This window comes from Epinephelus fuscoguttatus, linkage group LG21, assembly GCF_011397635.1.
Source record: "Epinephelus fuscoguttatus linkage group LG21, E.fuscoguttatus.final_Chr_v1".
NCBI classification, from domain to species: domain Eukaryota; kingdom Metazoa; phylum Chordata; class Actinopteri; order Perciformes; family Serranidae; genus Epinephelus; species Epinephelus fuscoguttatus.
The window spans coordinates 13,489,593-13,510,436 of NC_064772.1; the positions used below are offsets into that span (position 1 = coordinate 13,489,593).

At 40.8% G+C, this 20,844-nt stretch overlaps 1 protein-coding gene across 1 annotated transcript in view; it reads left to right on the forward strand.

The window, feature by feature from the left end:
- The window catches only part of myo3a (myosin IIIA), a 103,606-nt gene that overhangs the window by 77,584 nt on the left and 5,178 nt on the right, over positions 1 to 20,844 (forward strand). The window contains exons 23-34 of the mRNA XM_049565300.1: positions 1,476 to 1,558; positions 1,794 to 1,835; positions 4,067 to 4,147; positions 4,377 to 4,582; positions 4,672 to 4,783; positions 6,110 to 6,272; positions 6,379 to 6,465; positions 6,850 to 6,973; positions 7,051 to 8,434; positions 9,620 to 9,764; positions 14,836 to 14,927; positions 17,376 to 17,416. Coding sequence (XP_049421257.1) covers positions 1,476 to 1,558; positions 1,794 to 1,835; positions 4,067 to 4,147; positions 4,377 to 4,582; positions 4,672 to 4,783; positions 6,110 to 6,272; positions 6,379 to 6,465; positions 6,850 to 6,973; positions 7,051 to 8,434; positions 9,620 to 9,764; positions 14,836 to 14,927; positions 17,376 to 17,416 — 2,560 coding nt within the window. The remainder of the gene's footprint in view (positions 1 to 1,475; positions 1,559 to 1,793; positions 1,836 to 4,066; positions 4,148 to 4,376; positions 4,583 to 4,671; positions 4,784 to 6,109; positions 6,273 to 6,378; positions 6,466 to 6,849; positions 6,974 to 7,050; positions 8,435 to 9,619; positions 9,765 to 14,835; positions 14,928 to 17,375; positions 17,417 to 20,844) is intronic.

The window sequence follows — 20,844 nt, forward strand, 5'->3', positions numbered from 1 at the left end:
GTCCTGAATACCATTTTTGGGGGCATAGAAGCTTCATTGATAATTGCCCAAGAATATTCAAAACCTTTGACAGGATGTGATGAGACCACTTGAATCCGGCCCTAGTTTAGTAGGATTTGACGATGCTGCATGTGCGAGAGAAAGAGAGTGATAGCGAGAGGAAAGAGAAGGTGGAAGATGGACTAATGCACACAAATATTTCTTATAACTCAAAACACCGCACGTCAGGTCGATCACTAGATGCAAAGCAAGCACTGCCAGCCGCAGGTAACCGTCCGCATTTCATCTCACCTGTTCCTTTTCCTTGTCAGTATATAGCTTGAAATGGGGGTCAGTGACTATCCTTAGGACACTGGCCTAGTTGGGGTTCAACACTTGCCACTTCCTTTCAAAAACAAAACAAAAACAAAAAAGCATCTGAATAGTGATTTCGACTGTGATTACCATGGCAACAATTAAAGCTTGGAAACATTTGGGTCAGCCCTGCTTGATACCCCCCCCCCCCCACCCCCCTCCCACCGCCAAAGGGAAGAGAGACTAGACATCTTTCACACATGAGATGAGTCAATACAACATGACAGGACAGAGACATACAAATGAATTCTGGTGTGGTGTATTGTGCTAAAAGCTATGAAAATGCATGCCAGCATTACTTTTGTGTATTTTTTTATTTTATTTAATCATTAAGCTCAGTTGGACATGTTTTAAAAAACTTGTTTTAACAAAATAAATACAAATTTTAAAAAGTATTTATGATTTTTGTAAAGGGAGTATAATTTTAACCTGTTGTTAAAATGACATTACATTTGGTGAAGAGTGTATTATGACTTGCTTAGCACTCAAAACTCAATATTTGGGACTTGGGACATGCATGTGATTTGCAGAACAATCACTTGGTCCTACCTCTGACGTTCACTGCAAGCTACTTTGGAATTTTACATTTGTTGTAAAGGAAAAGCAGATACTTTAGCAAGCGAACTCAGTCGAGCCATCACCTACCTGTCCAACAGAAAACTGACCAGCCCCACGTCGCTCTTCTTCCCCATACTCCATCAAAGTGAAAGTCAACACCAGATTTTGGAACATGCTTTGTCCGCTTTGCTTTTTGCCTCACTGTACTTGAATTATTTTCTCTGCTTCTTGGATGCATGCTGCTACTACCTGGTCACCACCTTTTATAAGGTCCCAACCTCAACTTAACGTTGTCATTGGCTGGGGGCTGTGTGCCCATAAAGGTCCAGAACAAACTAAAAAGATAATCCAAAACATATAGGCAGAGGGCAGAGTCTCTGCAGATAAGCACACCGCCGCACACTTTTGCTGGGTCATAAGTGAAGATTGAGAGGGATTACTCCTGTATGAGTCGATATATTGTTTTTTAGGAAAATCCTGTATTGTATACCTTTAACTCTCCCCTAGTGGGTAAGGGCAGTTTGTGTTAACTGACTCTCACCCTTTCTTTGTTTATTTCACAGGCAACCTTGCCCACACCAAGGGTAAAGGCATAAACACAATGCGCAGCCCGCGGACCCCGACACGCACCATCACCTTCGCCAAGGTACTTACAGCACTGTCTGCATCATCACTGTATTATCCTCTTCATCAAGAACTTCCCCTGAAAAGTTGTTTAATCTCTCTTTCTACGCTGACCACCAGAGCCAAAAAACACAATTCAGCCTCTCTTGTCTCTGCATTTCTGTTATGAGCAACTGTAATTAGAGCTTCTTCTGTTCTAACCTGCTTTCTCTTGTTTTTTCCCCCACATCTCTGTCTCTACATTTCTATCGTAAAAGATGGGAGTGCTAACCTTATACAGTTCTTTTTCTTTCAGTGAGGTAATCAACATTCTTCCATATAGTTTGTGTTTGAGTGTATGTATTATTTTTACCCATGTAGACATCCTTACTCACTTTAGATCTCCTAAGATGTACAAATAGATGCAAATGTAGTAAAATGTAGTGTCAGTGGCAGCTCAGTCCTGTGTAGATGTTACATAACATGTTCAACCTAATTGCCAGAAAACCACGGATGTGATATGATATGATTTTATATTATTTTATAGTGGATATGTTAAAACTTTACATTTCTTTATGTTTCAACAATGCTGTGGTTAGGAAGTGGTTCGGTTTCAGCGTAGAAAACACTTCGTTGTAGTTAGGAAAAGATAATGTTTTGGCCTAAAATACCATGGCATGACATGTCATGGCACTAGGGCTGCACAACTAATCAAAATATTACCTAAATTTCAATATGGCTGAATGCAACATCCAGAATCGCAGAAGTTGCAATTTTTTCATAGAGATAAAATGTGTTTCAACAAACCTTTATAAATAAAGCACTGAGATGCTACAGAGATGCCCTAGCCTACAAATCATATTCCAGATGTAAGAAAACATGCTTGTTTAGTACAGACTAGCGCTATGCCAGACTAAGAATTTTCCTAGTTGACCAAAAGTCGTCATTTAGGGCCATTAGTCACCTAGTCGCCCGCATGTGTATGATAACAATTTGATTATTGAATTATATATTTTGGGCGGGGCAACACAATGGATTGATTCAAGGTCTGAGAAAGCTATTTTCACTGTATGCATACAGTCTGTGTGCATGTCAATGTGCTCATGTATGTGTGCAACCTGTACAATGCTGAGAGCTGAACGCATCAGCACATCCCCATCTTTATTTAATCATCTGAGTGCAGAAGTATATGCTGTGTTAGGCCTTCTTTCATATCCACTGCTGTAGAGGACTGTCTGTTTATAGCACCATGCCTCATGCTGATGACTAATTTGAGTAAAATAACTTGCACACTGAATCAAAGTTTTTAAAAATCACTGAAGACAGTATTAAAACTTTAAATCTTGCAATCAGAGCATGCAGTAATCAGCCTGAGTCTGTCTCCAATGAGCAAATAAAAACGTCCTTTAGTGAATTTGTTTGTAAACTGTGGCAGGACACAATTGCAGCGCCTGCAGGCCTGAGGCCGTTTGCTCACCTAAAAGCAATTGACAGCAGCTACATTTAAATGAACTGTGTTTGATGAGTTCTTGAATCTATTTCCATTCATCTGCATATGTTAGACAAAAAGCTCATCAAAGGCTTCGCTCTTAAGAGCCACAATGAGCATTCAAAATGCTATCAACAGTATTAGCCTGATGGCTTGCTATAAACTGGTTTCTTCCAGAAGAGTAGTGCTGAGAATTAGATGTGGAGCTGGTGAAAATGTAACGAAATATGTGCATAATAATACATTTGTGTGCAGTATTTGGATTCATATTTATGAAGCTTTCTGTGTTGTCTTTATGAGAGCAAATACTGTGTGTGTGTTTTAATGCATTTAATTAGAGCAGTTGTGAAGCATGAAGTGGATTCTGAATTTTTATCTGAGAATAACACTTCTTAAAATAATAGCTTCAGCCGACAAGTAACTATGCAGACAGTACACTTGATTTGGCACCTGTTTTTTGTTTATCCCTTTTATGCGTCTCTTTTGCAGCCTTCTCGGGAATTAAAGCTCACCCCCTCAAAAAAATGCTTGCTTCCTGTGCCTCTCGATGACACAGTTCAAATGCAAACGGTGATTGGTGATTTTTCAAAAGAAGATAAAAAAGCTTTGATTAAAAATGTAGTATACAGAAAAAATTGTAATGAAAATATGACCTACATTACAATTTTAAAGGAATACTTCACACACCAACTGACCATTGATGTGTGTGTGTATATATATATATATATATATATATATGTATATTTATTTATTTATTTATTTTTTGCATTTGAGAAAAGCCAAGTTTCCTTCATGAATTCACTTTAACACAGGGTAAGTAAATGATACAAAAATGGTCATTCAGGGGTTGAAGTATTCCTTTAAAGATGTGAATTACCTACAGGTAACTGTAGGTCAGTATCCTCATTTCGTCCTCCTGTGCTCAACTCCCTGCTTGGCTTTGTACCAAAATATTCCCTTGTATCTCAAGAAGTCGAGTGTAAAAACATTAGTCTGTAGAGACACAAACACTACACCATGAGTTATTGTGATTTTTGACCAGCTGTGTGTTTGTATGTTCAGCCGGGTGAACCTACAGACCAGCCTTACCACCCGAGAGAAACCACCAATATGAGAACACAGACAGTGGCCTCCTACTTCAGAGTAAGTTTGATATCTTGGTGTTTATCTTCATTCAAATTTAGGTTCACTGGACAGGAAGGGGATGAAAAATTGTATTTATGTCAGAAAAATGTAGTGCAGTAAAAATTGCAGTATATGTCTCTGATATGTTGTGGAGTAGTAGCACAACATGGAAATACTCAAGTAAAGTGCAAGTATCTTGAATTTGTACTGAGCTACATTTCACCACTGCACTCTTTACTCTTTCTAGTACTCTCTGATGGACCTGCTGTCAAAGATGGTGGCAGGGCAGCCTCACTTTGTTCGCTGTATCAAACCAAACAACGATCGCCATGCCAATAAGTTTGACCGGGAGAAGGTGCTGGTTCAGCTGCGATACACCGGAGTCCTGGAGACCGCAAAGATCAGACGACAGGGCTACTCTCATCGCATCCTGTTTGCTAACTTCATAAAGAGGTCAGCGGGCTCTCACTTCACACCAGACATGATCAAATGGATCAGTGTGTGATGTATTACAGTCCAACTGATTACACTGACTGTTACAGGTACTACATCTTGGCTTTCCATGCTCATGAAGAGCCGGCTGCGACTCAAGAAGCGTGTGCTGCAATACTAGAGAAGGCCAAGCTGGAGAACTGGGCAATGGGGAAGACTAAGGTACTCTATGCACTGAATGATTTGTTTGCAGAGAGCATACTAACTTGTCAACAGCAAGCTTTTATTTTGGCCTGTAATCAAGTTAGTTATGACCTGTCCATTTTCATTTTAACCAATGAAAGTGGAAATTAGCGCCGGCTAAAAATGAGAAGCTGCTCTCTGAATTTTTTGTACAGTCTTGTTTTGTAGTTTTGCTAATGAGTATCTCCGAAGTCAGTCATTTACACCAATACATCCAAATAATTTGGGTCTATGAAGGAGTAGTATGGGCTACTAACAATACAGATTCCCATTTGCAACCTATGGGGCCCTATTTTAACGATATAGTGCATGGTCCAAAGTGCATTTAAGGCGTGTTCAAGTCCACTTTTGCTTTTCCCTTGTGAAAAGGGGTTGTATTACCTCCCTTAATTAATCATAAGTGTGTTTTGGTCTCAACATAAATTCAACCAATCAGATTGAGAGCAGAGCAGTAATATCACTGCAGCAAATATCGCGGGACGTTTTAGTATCAAAACTATATACTGCAATTAGAAACTTGACAGAGGAAAGTAAACTAAACTTTTAGCTTCCTAAGTAATGTAGTTGTAATGTCCATTGGCACACGGATGCTGCAAGTTCATTTGCTACTGACACAATGTGGGTGTTGAATGTGAAAATGACAACTGCATCGGTATAAAACTAGCAATGACAGTAGCACTGCACTGTGTGCCACTTTGCACCGGGTGTAAAATAGGGCCCATGGATTTTTATGTTGGGCAGGCTGGCAATAGTGGGTGGGAGCATGTCATTGAATGTAAGTTCAAGCTCCACCATTCTTACTTCAAGAGTGACTGAGCAAGACATTGAGGCAAAGTTTAACCAAAGGTAAGTGCAGGAAATGGTTTCACTAAAAAAGGCTTAAACAGAACCCCATTGAGTCACTGTGTGCAATAACTCTGTGCAATAGCTCTGACAACAAAATAAAGCCCATATGAGCTTGCCTTTTTTACACTGTCTCATCATTATGACCACATAAAATATCCTTGAAGGCAAGGCCATGTAAATCAAGACTGAACCTTATTCATTAACACTCCACAACTCTACCAGTTTCTTGTAAAACATGTTTGCATGAGAATGTATTTGTTTGAAAACACATGCCATCTCAGTGGAGGGAGTTGTACTTTACAAGTGCTCTCTAGCATGATTTATTATAAATAAGATTCATACTTGTAGCTGAAGCCATGGTTGCTCAGAAAAGGATGTAATTTGCTGTTCCAATATTACTAAGTAAAAAAGTAACATAAATTTGACATGGTAACATGTTTTGTGTGTCCCCTCTCTCAGGTGTTTCTCAAATACTACCACGTTGAACATCTGAACCTGATGGTGCAGCAGGCCACACAGCGGATCATTCTGCTCCAGGCTTATGTCAGAGGCTGGCTCGGAGCAAAACGATACCGGCGGATATTAAAAGAGCGAGAACAGAGTGCTCTGGTGCTGCAGTCAGGTAAATAAAATGTGCACTCTGTTATCTTCCAGAACATGAAGCAGTTACTGTAATTTTAAGTTTTAAAATCCAATTTCTGTTTTGATTTTTGATTCACACTCTGCAGCTTACAGAGGTCATAAAGTTCGGAAGAGGGTGGCTGATGACAAAAGCAAAGCAAAGTTTGAGGCCTTCATTGTCCAGTTTCAGGCTGGTAAGAACAATCTGAAGCTACACATATATGATTTCATTTCATATTTACTTTGCAACAACTCCCAATCTGTTTTCACTGCCGCTTACTCATATCTAACTGTCAGTAACAGTTCTACCTCTATGTAGGTCCAAGCAAAGAAATCTCTGGTCTTACACTTTTCAGTTTCTTTAGTATTTCTTTAGTGCATGCCCAGTGTACTTAAATGGTCATGTATTAGCGTATTAGTATGGACGGAGATTATTGCAGATTGTTTTCATTTTATGATGCCATTTTGAAATGAAAATTTATGAGTGTAGCTGTAGCCTGAGATGGAATCTGTTATCCAACACAGTCTAAGCTTGGTTTAGTTGCACTGGTTTACATCTCCCTTGTTGCCTTCTTCAGTTTGCAGGGGCTATCTTGCAAAAAAGAAATACAAGGAGTTGGTAGATGAGAAGAACAAAGCTGCGACCAAGATTCAGGCTCGCTACAGAGGGCACAAGGAGAGGAAGAGCTTCAAAAGAAAACGGTATGAGAGAGGAGGAAGTTTACACAATATAGCACTGAAAAATATCAATAACAAAGATGTACCCATTTTGTTTGTAGGGAAGCCAAAGAGAAAGAGAAAGCAGAGAAGGCCCTTAAAGAACAAGAGGAAGAGACTCCTGAACCAGAGACGATCACCAGTGAAGAAAAACCTGCTGCTCCTGACAACGAAGTAACAAACGAGGAAGACGAAACTAAGGCTGCGGTGGTTCTCCAGAGCAACTTCAGAGGCTACAAAGAGAGAAAAAAGTTTAAGGAGAGGAAAAAGACAATGGCTGGGACCGAGCTAGAGTTACCACCAAACGTAGTGACAGAGCAAGAGGAGCCTACCAGCAAAGAGGAGGAAGGGGAGAAGACAGGTGATAAACAAGAGGAGAATGAAGATGAAGAGGAAAGTACTTATGAAGCAGAAGAGAATGATGATAGTGATCACACGCAGGTGCCAGAGGATGACGAACACACAGAACTGGCAGATGAAGCGGTTATTGAGGATGCACCGGCTGCAGATGCTGTAAAAGAAGAGCAGGAGGAGGATGAGAAGGAGGAGAATCATCAAGAAAAAGCTGCAGGGGAAGAGGCTCCTAATGTAGAAGAAGAAACCAAGGCTGCCACTGTCCTCCAGAGTAATTTTAGAGGTCACAAAGAGAGGAAGAGGTTACAGGATGAAGGCAAGATCCCAGCTAAGAAACAGAAACCAAAAAGTCCTACTGCTGAAGAAGAAGTGCCCACAGTGAGCAGCCCTACAGGTGAGGATGATGTGCCCCCAGCTCAAGCACCAGCAGAGGAAGTCAGCAGTGAAGCAACAGAAAAGGAAGAAGAGTCAACAGTAGCTCAAGATGCTGCAGATGTTTCTTCAAGCGATGTCAAGTCAGAGGACCCAGACGAGGCTAAAGCAGCTGTGGTGCTTCAGAGCAACTTCCGCGGCCACAAGGAGCGCAAACGACTCGAGGAGGAAGGAAAGATCCCGAAGAAGAAGAAAAAGAAGGAGGAGGAAGTTACACCAGAACCTCCAAAAGAAGAAGAGGAACAGATAGTGCAGACAGAAGAATCAGTGCCAGAATCCCAGCCGGATGCTTCTGCTGAGAGCCCAGAGGGACTGGACGAGGAAAAAGCTGCTACAGTCCTTCAGAGTAACTTCAGAGGCCATCGGGATCGAAAGAAACTGAAAGCAGAGAGGGAAATGAAAAACAAAGCAAAGGAAGAAGCTGCCAATGATGCAGAAAAGGAAACTAAAGAGGAGGCAGAGGAAGCAGCCCTGGATGTTGAGGATGTGATGATAGAACGTAAAGAGGAGACAGATGCTGAAAAAGAGAGACTGGAGGAAGAGCAGGCTGCAGTGAAGATCCAGAGTAACTTCAGAGGGTACAAGGACAGAAAGAACCTGAAGGCCAACAGGCAGACAGCGCAGACAGAAGCTTCACAACTAGAGAACTTCTCCAAACAGGTAATAATATCATTTTAGGTTGTACAGGGGGTGACAACGATTACCATTAGTCCGTTTTGATTGGTTATACATTTCAATCTATAGGTTAATTTAGCAACTCTTCAGTTCACTGCACAGCACACCACCTGGATCTGGTGGAAGACAAACAGCCAGCTAACCACATTAACAAAGTGCACTGCCCACTCTCCAGTTTATACTGACTAGCTAACGTTAGCCATGGCCTCTCTGCACTGCCCAACAAATGGGTCGGATGAGAGCTAGCTAGCGGCACTGCTCATTCCATGATTGCTGCTTGTAATGCCATCCTGACTCAACAACACTGCTGTGGAAACACTGTTCCCACCCTTTGGTCTCTCTCAGGACACCCCTTTGAGCAAGTGGCTCATTTTTGGGCTGAAAACCCCCTATAGCATCACAGTTAAGCTCTGTTGGAACAGTGAGCAGTGTCAGCAGGGCTAGTGGTGCTAACATAATTAACTGTGCTAAACAGGGTTTGCGGCTCAAAATAAACAACTTACATCCAAAAGATGTAGGCAGGGCGGAGCAAGGTTTTTATGTATTTATTACCAGTTGGAGGGTCGCAGAGCTGCACATAAAGGGGAAAGAATAGATCAGCCATGTTAAAATAGAGAAGAGCCGTGCAGGCAAGAGCCGCCTGTGTAGCAGCATTGGCTAACTAAAATGGAGGCACTCAGTGGCGCACTGCATCTATGTCCGATAACTCTTCGAGGTTACCTGGTGGAGACCAGAGGGTGGCCACCATGTTTCCACAGCAACATCATCCCGCCATGACAACGGCTTTAGCAGTGTTAATCCAGAATTAGCAGCACTGCTAGCTTACTTAGCTCCCACCCGAGTTAGGTGGTGCACAGTGCAAGCCAATGCTAACGTTAGCTAACCAGTGGAGACCAGGGGGCGGGCAGTGAGCAATGTGTTTTTCTGTATGTGAATGCGGCTAACTATCTGTCTGTCTGTCAGCAAAGCCATCAGATAATAAAGTAAAAGGCATTTACGACACAGAACATTTACAATACAAATACGTAATTTTGCATTACTTTGTTTTTTCCTCAAAAATTAACCTGTTAGTAATAGTGTCGGGCTATTGAAAGCAAAATTACCCAATCACCTCTTTAACACATCCTTTTCCCCCCACTCATATATTATTTTTCCAAATCTCTTCAACAGATCACAAAGACTTCTCAGGACTTTCTGGCCCTGCAGCAGAAGTTGAATGAGATCATCCAGGCCCATCAATCAAACCCCGAGAGCAATGGCATGTTTGTGAGAGGAAAAGCAATCAATGGCTATGCTCCCCAGATTCACCAATCAAGTAAGATAATTGAGATTATGCTCTGTGAAAAACAGATTATAAAGCAATAAATGTAATTCATAATGTTGGCGTGGATTGACCTGAGGTTAATGTGCATTTTTGGTTCTGTTTCTGAAGCTTAGGTAATTAAGGAAGACAGGCTGTCTGTCTAAGGAGGACATGTTTGTATTCTCTTAGTCTATTCATCCCTCACTAGAGACTTTTTTGGTCTTTGCTGCACTGACGTTATCCCTCGCAGACACACAGCTGAATGACGTTCATTCACCCATATAAGTCAGAGTGCAACTGTTTCATTTCCTGCTACACTGAACAAAAAAGGAAACATTATTCTTTGTAAATATAAAGGGTTTGAGACAGGAATTGCTGCTTGCTCAGTATTTATTATTTCAAAGTTAAGGTGTGTGGGCTTGTGCCTGCTTTTTCCCCACTGTTCTTGTTTTCTTTATGTTAAGAAAGAAGCAGAGATTTTATTATCGTCTTCTCACAGAGGAAGGCGATGTTATCGACGTACGCCATTCTCTTTTCTCTCTCGTGACGCTCGATTAGATCAGGAAGCTGGGGAAAGTCAAGTGCCAACACAGGAAGAGCTTCTCTACCCAATGTGTCATCAAAAATAAAATTTGATTTGCACAGGTGATAGGTGTAATTGCTTTCGGGGTGCTGAGCGGGGGGAGGCAGCAAATTGAAAGTTCACCGTCTTTGCAAAACAGAGCTGGCAGCTGAAATGTCACTGTTGTCGTGGGTTCAGGTGTCTTGAGAAAGTAATGCAATGATTATGTAATAATACCAATGACTGTCTTTCCTTAGACAGCATCATGATTATTTTGGCATTCAGTTGATCTTTGGTGACTTTATTGTGCTGTCACAGACGAACTGCTTTCCCTAACCTTGAATTAATGATTTAGTTTCCTCAAACCTAACCACAGCTGCTTCACTGTGGCTACTGAGGCCAAAAGTGGCAATCCTGGTAGATGACAAATTGAATTTTCTTTGAATTTCTGAACATTCTCAAGTCAGTTGCTTTTTTAACATAAGGCAACCTGACTGAAGTAAAATGTTGTGAAAGAGTAGCACAATAAGGAAGAGCCATACAGACACACAGATGCCAAGATATCAGTTACACACCAATATCAATGTAAGGTTGTTAACATTAGCCGTTAGCCATCAGATCGAATACCAGATCGAATGGATCGAAAGGTTCCAGGTTGAGTGTGTTGAACTGAGCAAGGTTCCATTTTATGGTTATAAATTAAACTTTTCATATGTAGGAGGAAGATTTTATTTTATTGCATAGTCAAAATCCAACTTTAACAAAGCGTTTTATTGCCAAACCGTAACTACACCTTAACCATAGTTATTGTTCTAAGGGTGATCTTTCCCAAACTTTAAACCATACTGTAGTTGCCATGCACAGATTCTGTAGGGAAAAAAAATTGTTAAAGGAACAGTTCATCACAAAATCAAAAACACTTGTTTTTCCTCTTACCTGTAGTGCTGTTTATCAGTCAAGATTATTTTGGTGTGAGTTGCCGAGTGTTGGAAAAACTCAATATCAATGTCTCTTCTCAGAAAAATAAAGGAGCTATTTTCTGTCTACTGAACTAGACCAGCCATATCACTGCGCAAATGAAGAAATGAATCTACTCATGGATGAGAGGCTTGTGCTTGTGACAGTGCAAAATGCAGACATTAATGGTGTCCTCTTCGGCTAAGCTGTAATGTTAGCTAGCTCAGTGGTGACCTGTGATCTCGTAGAGTAAAATTTTGGATTGTTGATTTGAGGGTGAAGTGTTCCTTTATTTATACCTTAACCATAGTTGTTGTCCCAAGCAGGATCTTTCCCTTACCTTAATCCATACAGTAAATCCCATGTACAGATATAGTCAAAAAGAGATATCGTTAATGCTGCCTTTGAATACAATTTATTTTTGAAAATGTACAGAATTGTCCAGTAGCAGTGGTGGGCAGATTTTGTTGCAACTGGACAGATCCAGGCTCGCTGTTTCACCCTGTTTCCAGTCTTAATGCTAAGCTAACTGACTGCTGGCTCTATCTTCAGTACTGTACAGACAGTACTAATGCTTACCAAGAAAGCAAAAAAGCATGTTCCTTAAATGTCAAACTGTTTCATTAAGTGAAATTCACTTACATGCAGTTGCAGTTGTACTTTTAGATCTGCTAATGTCTGATTTCATTTTGATGTCAAATATACGTAGAGCTAAGAGTGAAACATAATACACACATGACTCCACACAGTTACTGTTAGAGTACAGTGTTCCTTTAATCTGGGCATGTTTGCCCTTTACAGGCTTTTCTGCAGCACAGCAGCACAGTGCCTGAGGTAAAGCAGAATAAATTATCTGTGTTATTTCCAAGGGCTACTGCAACTCCCGATTAAATTATGCTTCTCAGCTAGGTCATTTCTCCATCGACAGTCCTAAGCTGTAAATTTCATTGACACAATAAACCTCATCAGAATCATTTGTGACACACACAATGAACGCAGAGGAATGCCAGTCACATTTGTTCTTCATGGGAAAGGTCGTCAAATGTTAATCACGTTTTGTGAGCGAGCGTTTCAAACAATTATGGCAGGAATTAATAAGAGGGTGTGTGAAATCGGTGGATTTAGTTGTTTGAGCAATACAGCTTGACCTTTAGATACAGTTGTTCAATATTACAAAGTTTTCACCTCCGTTACCTAGGAGCTTCTGCACATGATGGATTGCCGTGTGTTTTCCCCTCTTGCATGAACGGTGATTAATAATGAGCAACAAGCAAAGGTCATTGTAATATGTTCATAATTGCAATTACAATCACATGCCAAAAGAGGAATTTGTAACAGTAATGACAGATATGATAGATTGCAACACATCCACCACAGTGTGGATCACGTGGTGCATGAAAAGCTGCTCAGCTGGTCACAGACTCTCTCTTTATGTTCAATACGGTGCAGGAAATCAAAGTTATAGGACACTTTGATTGTGTCAAAGGTTGGTTCACATAATCTCTGTTGGAAAATTCAAACTGCCAAAGGCCTTAGGGTTAAACTGCAGTGTGTATGGAGGAAAGCTCAATAAGTACAAGTCAGACGAGTCAGAGGTCGGCATGGTGCCACATCATACTCAATAGTCTCTGTCCAACCAGCCATGTGTGTAATGATACCGCTGGCTCTGGAGCTGTTTGATCATGATGGACAAATCGACAAATCCCTGATGACCTGACTATTTTTTTTGCTACTTTTTGTAGCATTTGCCCAACCTCCACTGAATCCCATCACAGTGGAAAAAAACCTTCAGATCACTTTGTATCATGTTGTCAGGTCGCAGGTTTCTGCAGACAGTACCACCACCTTTACCAAACTTTACAGCTGGAGTATGCAGTTTTCTGGAACAGGCACAAAAAAGGCAGAATTTGAAAATCACACCTTCCTCCTGTAGCTTTCCCCTCTCTGTCTGAAGCCCCCCCCCCCCCCAGGCGACTACAGGCAAATGCACTCATTTCATACAGTAACCCCAGTGTTGCCCATACATTGAATTAAATGAATCATTTCTCATTGAACATTTGCATGCAGCACATTCGCTCAGCTCCTCCTTCCTCTCGCTCTCGCTTAGCCACCCCCTAAGCCTCGCTCCCTACAGCTATGGGCTGCTTTGCTGGGGGGAGAGCGGGCAGTGGCTCTGGGGCCGTAACAGCTTGAATTCGGCCGGTGCAAACCCCACAGCACTGGTGTTACAATGGGCTGGTGGCCAGCAGCAGTGCCAGGACTAACTAATGTAACAACAGCAGCACAGAAAGTTTGTTGATCTGGCAGGTAGTCAGGGCTGATCTGTAGCAGAGGGGAATATGTCAGAGGTCAGTGTGTAATTCGAGGCTCTAACTAGCTATATCAACTTGAATTAGCCATGGCTATGAGCCTTTGAATCCGGTTAGCAGAAGGCTCAGCTATTAGCACCCCATACTTTCCATCTCATAAACGTTTTGTTAATATTGACATGTGTTTTATTGTGGGGTTTTAGACTCTCTTTCAGACTCTTTCTGATAAGTCTATCTTCTTTGTTTGGGTTGCTCTGCAGTGTAGGCAGTTGTTGCCAGTGCTGGAATATCAACTTTCTCTGCAGGCTTCTTTGCCACTCTCACTTTTACTGAATGTGCACACACATCTGTATTTGTAGAACAATCAATAGAAATGCCTGCTCTCTGACATGACCTGTGATTGGCCAAAGCTTCCCATCATGGGCTAGATTTTCTAAAGCCTGAAAGCAGAGCCAAGAGGAGGTGCAGAAGTCTAGTTTTCTCTCAGACTACTTTAATTACATTGCTCAAAGTTTATCATGGGATTTTTGCCAAATGAGCCAAAACAAAACTGCCTACCCCAGCTGTAAGGTAGGACAGACTAAAAATAATTTTAGCAAATAGTAATGTTATGTCTCAAAGCTGAAAAGGCAGGAGATGTGGTGCTGCTTTTCTTTAAGATGCAGTGTTTTTAGACAGAAAGCCTTTGGGATGCCCGGGTGCCCGGAGGGAGAGGGGTTTAAGGTGCCGTCCATGTATCCCAACAAGTCCAGCCAGGGACTGCAGTTTCATGTCATTCCCCATCTCTCTCTCCTCTCATTTTTCTCCTGTGTGTGAAAGAGTGAAAAAACGTCCTTTGCCATTAAAGTGAAATTAATAATCCTTAAAAAAAATAGCCTCTCTTTTGCTACTGTATTTTTCTTATATTAAATTTACCACAGAAAATGTAGGAAAGCAGACATTTCCCTTTTTAACATTAACCTCAGTAAACCATGATGAAATGCAGATGCAGGACAATCATAAACTCTTTAAACTCCCCATATAGATAGACACCTATCAAAAGTTGTTAAAAGGCATTTTAGGGTGCCAAAAAAACATCATTAAAAAGAATATTGTAGATTAATAATGTGTAAACATGTGTTTGAGTTTCAGTTTTCCTTTCAGTGTCCATTCATTTGAATGCTTCCTACAGGAATCATTACCCTTCTAACTTTAACTGCTCAGCACAACATAAAACTCCTGCCTGATGTTTTCAACAATCTTTGTCACTTTTCAGCAGAGAAGAGAAAGTCTAGGACCCCCCGCCGGACCCAGCAGCCAAAGACCCTCAACACACCAGAGGACTCCACCTATTACACCCTGATTCATGTGAGTCACAGAAAAAGAGACGGAGATCGATTTCAGATATTTACTACAACAAAGCTTTGCCGTCAGCTGCCATGTGACAACGTAACTGCTTCCCCAGCTATGAGCCACCACAATGCACTATTGATTAGCAATTTTTTTTTCCCGTCTGCGCTACTCTTAACTACAAGAGGTACTGTCCAGTGTTTCTTTAGTACATTTAGTACAAATAATGTTCTTCAGCAGTTTGTTTTTAATGCTTTTTATTCAGTGTTCTCATCATGCAATTATTTGTAATGTTTCATGATTTCAGCGAACAATAGCCGAGCGCAGAGTAGCTCTTTTTGCAGCACTTAAGGTTTGTTTACAATGCTGCCAGTTCTGTTTAATTGACCTAGTTATATAACGTATAATGCATCTCATCAATAATTTAATAAATTAATAATGGAGACGCGCGATTCAACTTTTGATAAAGAGTAAGAAACTTTAGCAATAGGAAACTTTAAACACTGTAGTTTAAAAACATGATTGACCCGATAATAACTTGATCACTTCCTGATAAATTTAATGATGCAAAATTTGCTCAAAGGTAAAGAGATTTAATATTTTAGAAATGCTTCTATTGATTGAAAAGTGAATAGCTGTCACAAATGTCTTGTAGAACAGTGGTTCCCAACATGAGGTCACAACCCCACAAAAGGCCACATGAATAACAGAGGAGTCATGATGACAGGATAAACAGGATAGGAATGATGAAAAATATAAACAGTATCTGCAACAGAAAAATCTTGTTTGTGTTTGTTTTTATTAATATTTGCTTTTTCTATAAGTTACTGGACACTTTCACCTTCTTAGGCCTTTAAAAAAATCAAGTATATCCCTAATTGTTGTAATATTTGCAATACAAGACAGAATGGAAAGACAAATTTGCTCCCTTGCTTCTCTCCATTGGAGTTACCTCTCTGGCTTTGGCAACTTTCTGCCCGCCTCTCGCATTTGGCACCATGGCTACATCAAGGAGTTGAGCTGTCCATCAGTGTGTAAATGTGATTGACACAACATGAGGTCGTATTTATTTTAAAAGTGCAGCTATTTTGGACAAAAAATATAGACTTGGTAGCAAAGGCCTTATAAGTCTGTAGACATGCCAGCAGCTCTGTGAGGTTGCTGAGTCACAGCAGTTGTATGTGCTTAATGCTAATGCTAGCATGCTCACTGTGACGACGCTAATATGCTGATGTTTCACAATTTTAATTTCGATCATGCTTACTTTAGCATGTACAGCTGAAGCTAATGGGAAACAATTTGGTCACAAACCAAAGTATTAAGCAAATAAAAACAACAGTAGCCCAGTAGCACCTGGACAACCGAGCCGTGGCGGCACACAGGTATGTGGCATGTCAGAGGAGAAATGAGCTGTTCGCATTTCTCTCTTTGTGGCAGGTAACGGCCCACAAACGTCACTGCACTTTAGGGACTGTTCTTTACTTGTCAGGGGAGGAGGGTGGCTGGTTGATTTTTATTTTATTTATTTATTTTATTTTGATCCCCCCTATGTTAATCACTGATTGATGCTGTTTTTGAAGTATGAATAAGTCAATAAGTAATTTATTCCATTGAAATATCATTGATGTATTCTAGAAAAGTGATTTATCTTTTTATAAATGACAAAAGGCACATCTGCCTAATTTTTGCTGTGGTATCATGATACTACTCAGAACCGTGATACTTTCACTGGTATCGTACCGTGGGGGGTGGGGAGCGGTGGGGGTTTGTGGGCCGAGGGATGGTTCGCCCAGGGCGTAAAACTAGCCAGGACTGCCTCTGCCTAACCAAATGCTTTGGGTGCCTAAACCGAAGGAAGTAAACTTAAAAATGAAGTGTTTTAACTTCTTTGTAAGTTTATTTTAAATACTATCTCCATTCAAGGAGCAGAAACTGTATTTTTCCTGTAAAAAATTAAGTTTATTTTGAAGACACATTGCATGTAACAAGCGTAAATTGACACGCCATCACTGAACATCCAAAACTGACGCAGGAGGGTACCTAGGGTGTCACATTTCAACGTGTACCAAGTGTCTGTATTTGACAAGTTGGGATGAAAAAGTGTTCTTCTGCCAGTTCTACATGTTGATCCCCAGAAAAAAAAAAGCTGTTAGTCCAAATGAGGATTTATGTAAGGGCACCTTGCGATTCCCTCTGAATGCTCCACTGAGCCCGAAGAGGGGCCACAAGGTCACTGAGTGCCTGAGGAGCCTGATTGTGTTGTTGTTGAGATATTTGCTGCTAGCGTGGTTAAAATTTCTCTTTGGCTAACTGGTCTCAACTTTTAAACTCAGTCTTTGGGGGTTACAAGCCAAAGGTTGGGAACCACTGTTCTAAAACCACTTTCTTTTTTGCTTTAACTGAGCACAGAGATTGGGAGTGTTTGATTGACATGTAGTTATCTCTCCTCTGTTTCTCTCCTCCCAGCGGTCTGTCCAGGATGATAAACGCAAGCCCAGGAAAGAGGAGTAAGTGTGCAAGTCCTTACTTCAACCGAATTTTAACAACCTATCACCACTGTTTTTAAGAGGTTGGCCTGCTGCCTGCTTGCTTGGCACAGCGGGTCAGGAGTAATGACTGTAGCCCAGCTCCAACATAAGGACAGTGTCTGGGTCCAAACTTAATGATCTGCAGGATTACACACATCCTCTGTGAAATTAATTAGCCCCATCTTTCACCTTGGCTACATTAGCTAAACATACTGAAAATTTAATGTTAGGCATCAGGCATATTTGGTGTGGTGGTATGTAAGGTTGGTGACAAAAGGTGACTGGAGAGTGTGTGTGGATGTGTGTGTTCATGCATATGTATGTGTCGCACAGGCCACAAGGTGAGCATACCGCCCAGAGTGAGGGGGTGAAGATAGACCGATAGGGCTGTGCTGAACAAGAAGGGGCCAGGGTACTTTATCACAGCAGTCTGAAGAGACACACACACACACACACACACACACACACACACACACACACACCTTGATGATGCACACACACAGTGCGACACAGCGTTAAACATCAAGGGTAATAATTTGTAAGCAGATAAATAAAGCCAGCGATGGACAGGAGCAGTTTACATGCATCATTAGGGATGAGAAGGTCAGCAGGAAAGATTGCATCTCTGGCTGAAGCTGACAGCAGAGGAGGATGGGAGATGGGAGAGCGTGGGTGGTAAGAAGAGTGAAAACTGAAGAGACAGACAGAGGTGATGATGGTAAATGGGAGTAAAGAAATACAAAAGGAGAAATAGGGAGGCAGAGAGAAACAGCAATAGCAAACCACAGATTTCTTTTATTGACAATATTAAAGCAATGATCTATCACATGTCTGTTTTGCGCCCTCTATCTATAGATATGACACAGAAGGGATTCAGCCCTACTGCCAGCTCAATAAACCATTCTTATTTGCTATTTTCAACACCTAGTGTTGATGTCATTTCTGTGGAAAATTCCTCTGTACCTGGGAAAAGGGTGTGTTATGTTTCCGAAAGCAGCAAAAAACAGTCTGATGAAAATAATCAGAGGAAAATCCAGGTAGTTAGTGTGAGCAGTGAACCAGTGATGAACCAACCCTGGTTCAGCTATCAGGGCTGAACTGGTTCTCTGGTGTCTGAACCAGGTGTAAATAGAAATTACATAACTACAAAAGCTCAAGCTTTATCCACTGAAATCCAAAAACAAGAGCCGACAGCCATGTTTACAATAACTTCCAGGTAGAAAACTCCTGCATCATGTACATAAAATGAAATGGTGCCTCAGTTGGTTAGTGTTAAGCTACCTACAAAAGGTCCACCTAAACAAAATCACCATTAGTTTAAGTGTACAGTATACAGTATTTAGAATATTCCAAGCGTTTAACCTTGGTGTCAGACAGCCCTTTCCGACAGAAACTAAAATTGTTATCGCAAAGCCACGAGACTCCATTGACAAAAACAGTAATTTTACTTTGCAGAACACGGGAGTTGCTGGTTCACTATTGCCTCCATCAGTTTGTGTTTCCAGTAAAGCAATGAAAATATTCCAAATATATAGCTGCCATGCTATTAGATTTAGATTTGGGTTATCAAAGACGCTAGCAAAGCAACAAAATACATCAAATAAGCACAGCAGAAATGTGTGCTATATATATACACATATATAAACTTTAAAACTGCATCTATAGATGTATCTTTCAATGTCACAGTTATGGCTCAAAATGACAGTTTTAAACAAGTTTGCCGACCTCACTTCTCTACACCATTTAAGTCAAATGCCAGTTGTCTAGCTGAAAGTGACTGTTGGTGTTAGCATGACGTCATGGTGAGTCGTTCTATACAGTACAGCAGCTCTGTGAGGCTGTACTCAGGCACAGCACTGCTTTGAGCTAAATGCAAACATCAGCATGCTAACAATATTCCAATTTTTGGACGGTGTGTTTTCCATGTTCAACATTTCAGCTCATTGTTATTATTCTAACACTATTCTAATGCTAATTAGCACTAAATACAAAGTACAGTTGAGGCTGATGAGAATGTCATTAGTTTTGCAGGTATTTGGTCAAAATTTTTACCTTATCATAGCACCAGAGGAGAAGGTTTTTATCAAAAAGTTGTCAGCAAAGCTATTGTGGTCGATCCAGGGGGCTACATGGTAATCTGGACCTGATTGATTTCATAGCAGTTCTTACAATAATCATTGAGAAATTTCAGTCAAAACCAAAAATATGAACCTCATGATGGTGCTAGAGTTAAAAACATTAGGATACCTGCAGTGCTATCTATCAATCTCAATTGTTTTGGTGTGAGTTGCAGGGTGCTGGAGATATCGACCGGAGAGATGTGCCTTCTCTCCAGTATAATGGAACTAGATGGCACTCAGCTTGTGGTGCTCAAAGTGCCAAAAAATACAATTGAAAAACTCAACAGCAATGTCTCTTTCCAGAAATCATGACCCAGTTACTCAAGATAATCCACAGACCTTGTTGTGAGCAGTTTCATGAAGAACCCATTTTCTTTCTCCCAAACTACACCCGTCAACTGTATCACCATATAGGAGGAAATGTGCATCTACTGCTAGCTCACTTAGCACCACTGAGCTATCTAACGTTACAGCTAAGCGGAGAAAGATGTCATTGATGTTTACTTCTCACTCTGTCACAAGCACGAGCCTCTCCATGAGTAGATGCACAATGCCACGTGCTTTACTTCAGTGTTATTTATTAAATTGTTTTCAGTGTTGATCCAATTCTTTGTGTAAAAATGTGTTTCTATCATTTTATTCAGCCAGAAAACAGGGAGGTAATTACCATCAAACAGCATGTCTATCATGCTTCATCAGTGGGAAGATTGTGTTATTTGCAATTACAGTTACAAAGTCAGCTCGGGCCTCACTGCAGTGTTAGATCATCAGAGTTTACTGGAAAATCTCCACATGGGAATTCTCTTTTTCTCACTTCTGTGCAAATGGAGGTCAGAGCGGAGATTTAACTTCATGACAGCATCCCTGGAGCTGAGGGTGAGGCTGTGGGGCTTTATACCTCTAGATACTGTTGGCTTCATAATTAGCCTCCTACAGTCCTTTCCTCTGTAATCTGTCAGTTACTTGTCTGGCAAAATAAGTGTCTCAAAGGAAAATCCTGTCAGGACATTGACTTGAAAACATAAAATAGACTATTTTATCCTTTATCTTCTTCAGTAAATGGAAAAAAAAAATGTTTTCAAAATGACTACCAAAACACATTTTTGCTAAAAGTCGTATCAGCTTGGGAGGTCACAATCACTTGTGGAAATTATTGACTTTTTCCTTCAGATTTTTCCCTTCACTTTAATGCAGAACAGACCTATTCATGTGTTTATTTGACAGGGACAATGCACAGCTTCTTAGCTGTGCCAGACTTTGCTATAAGCTATTTACATCTGTAGCCAC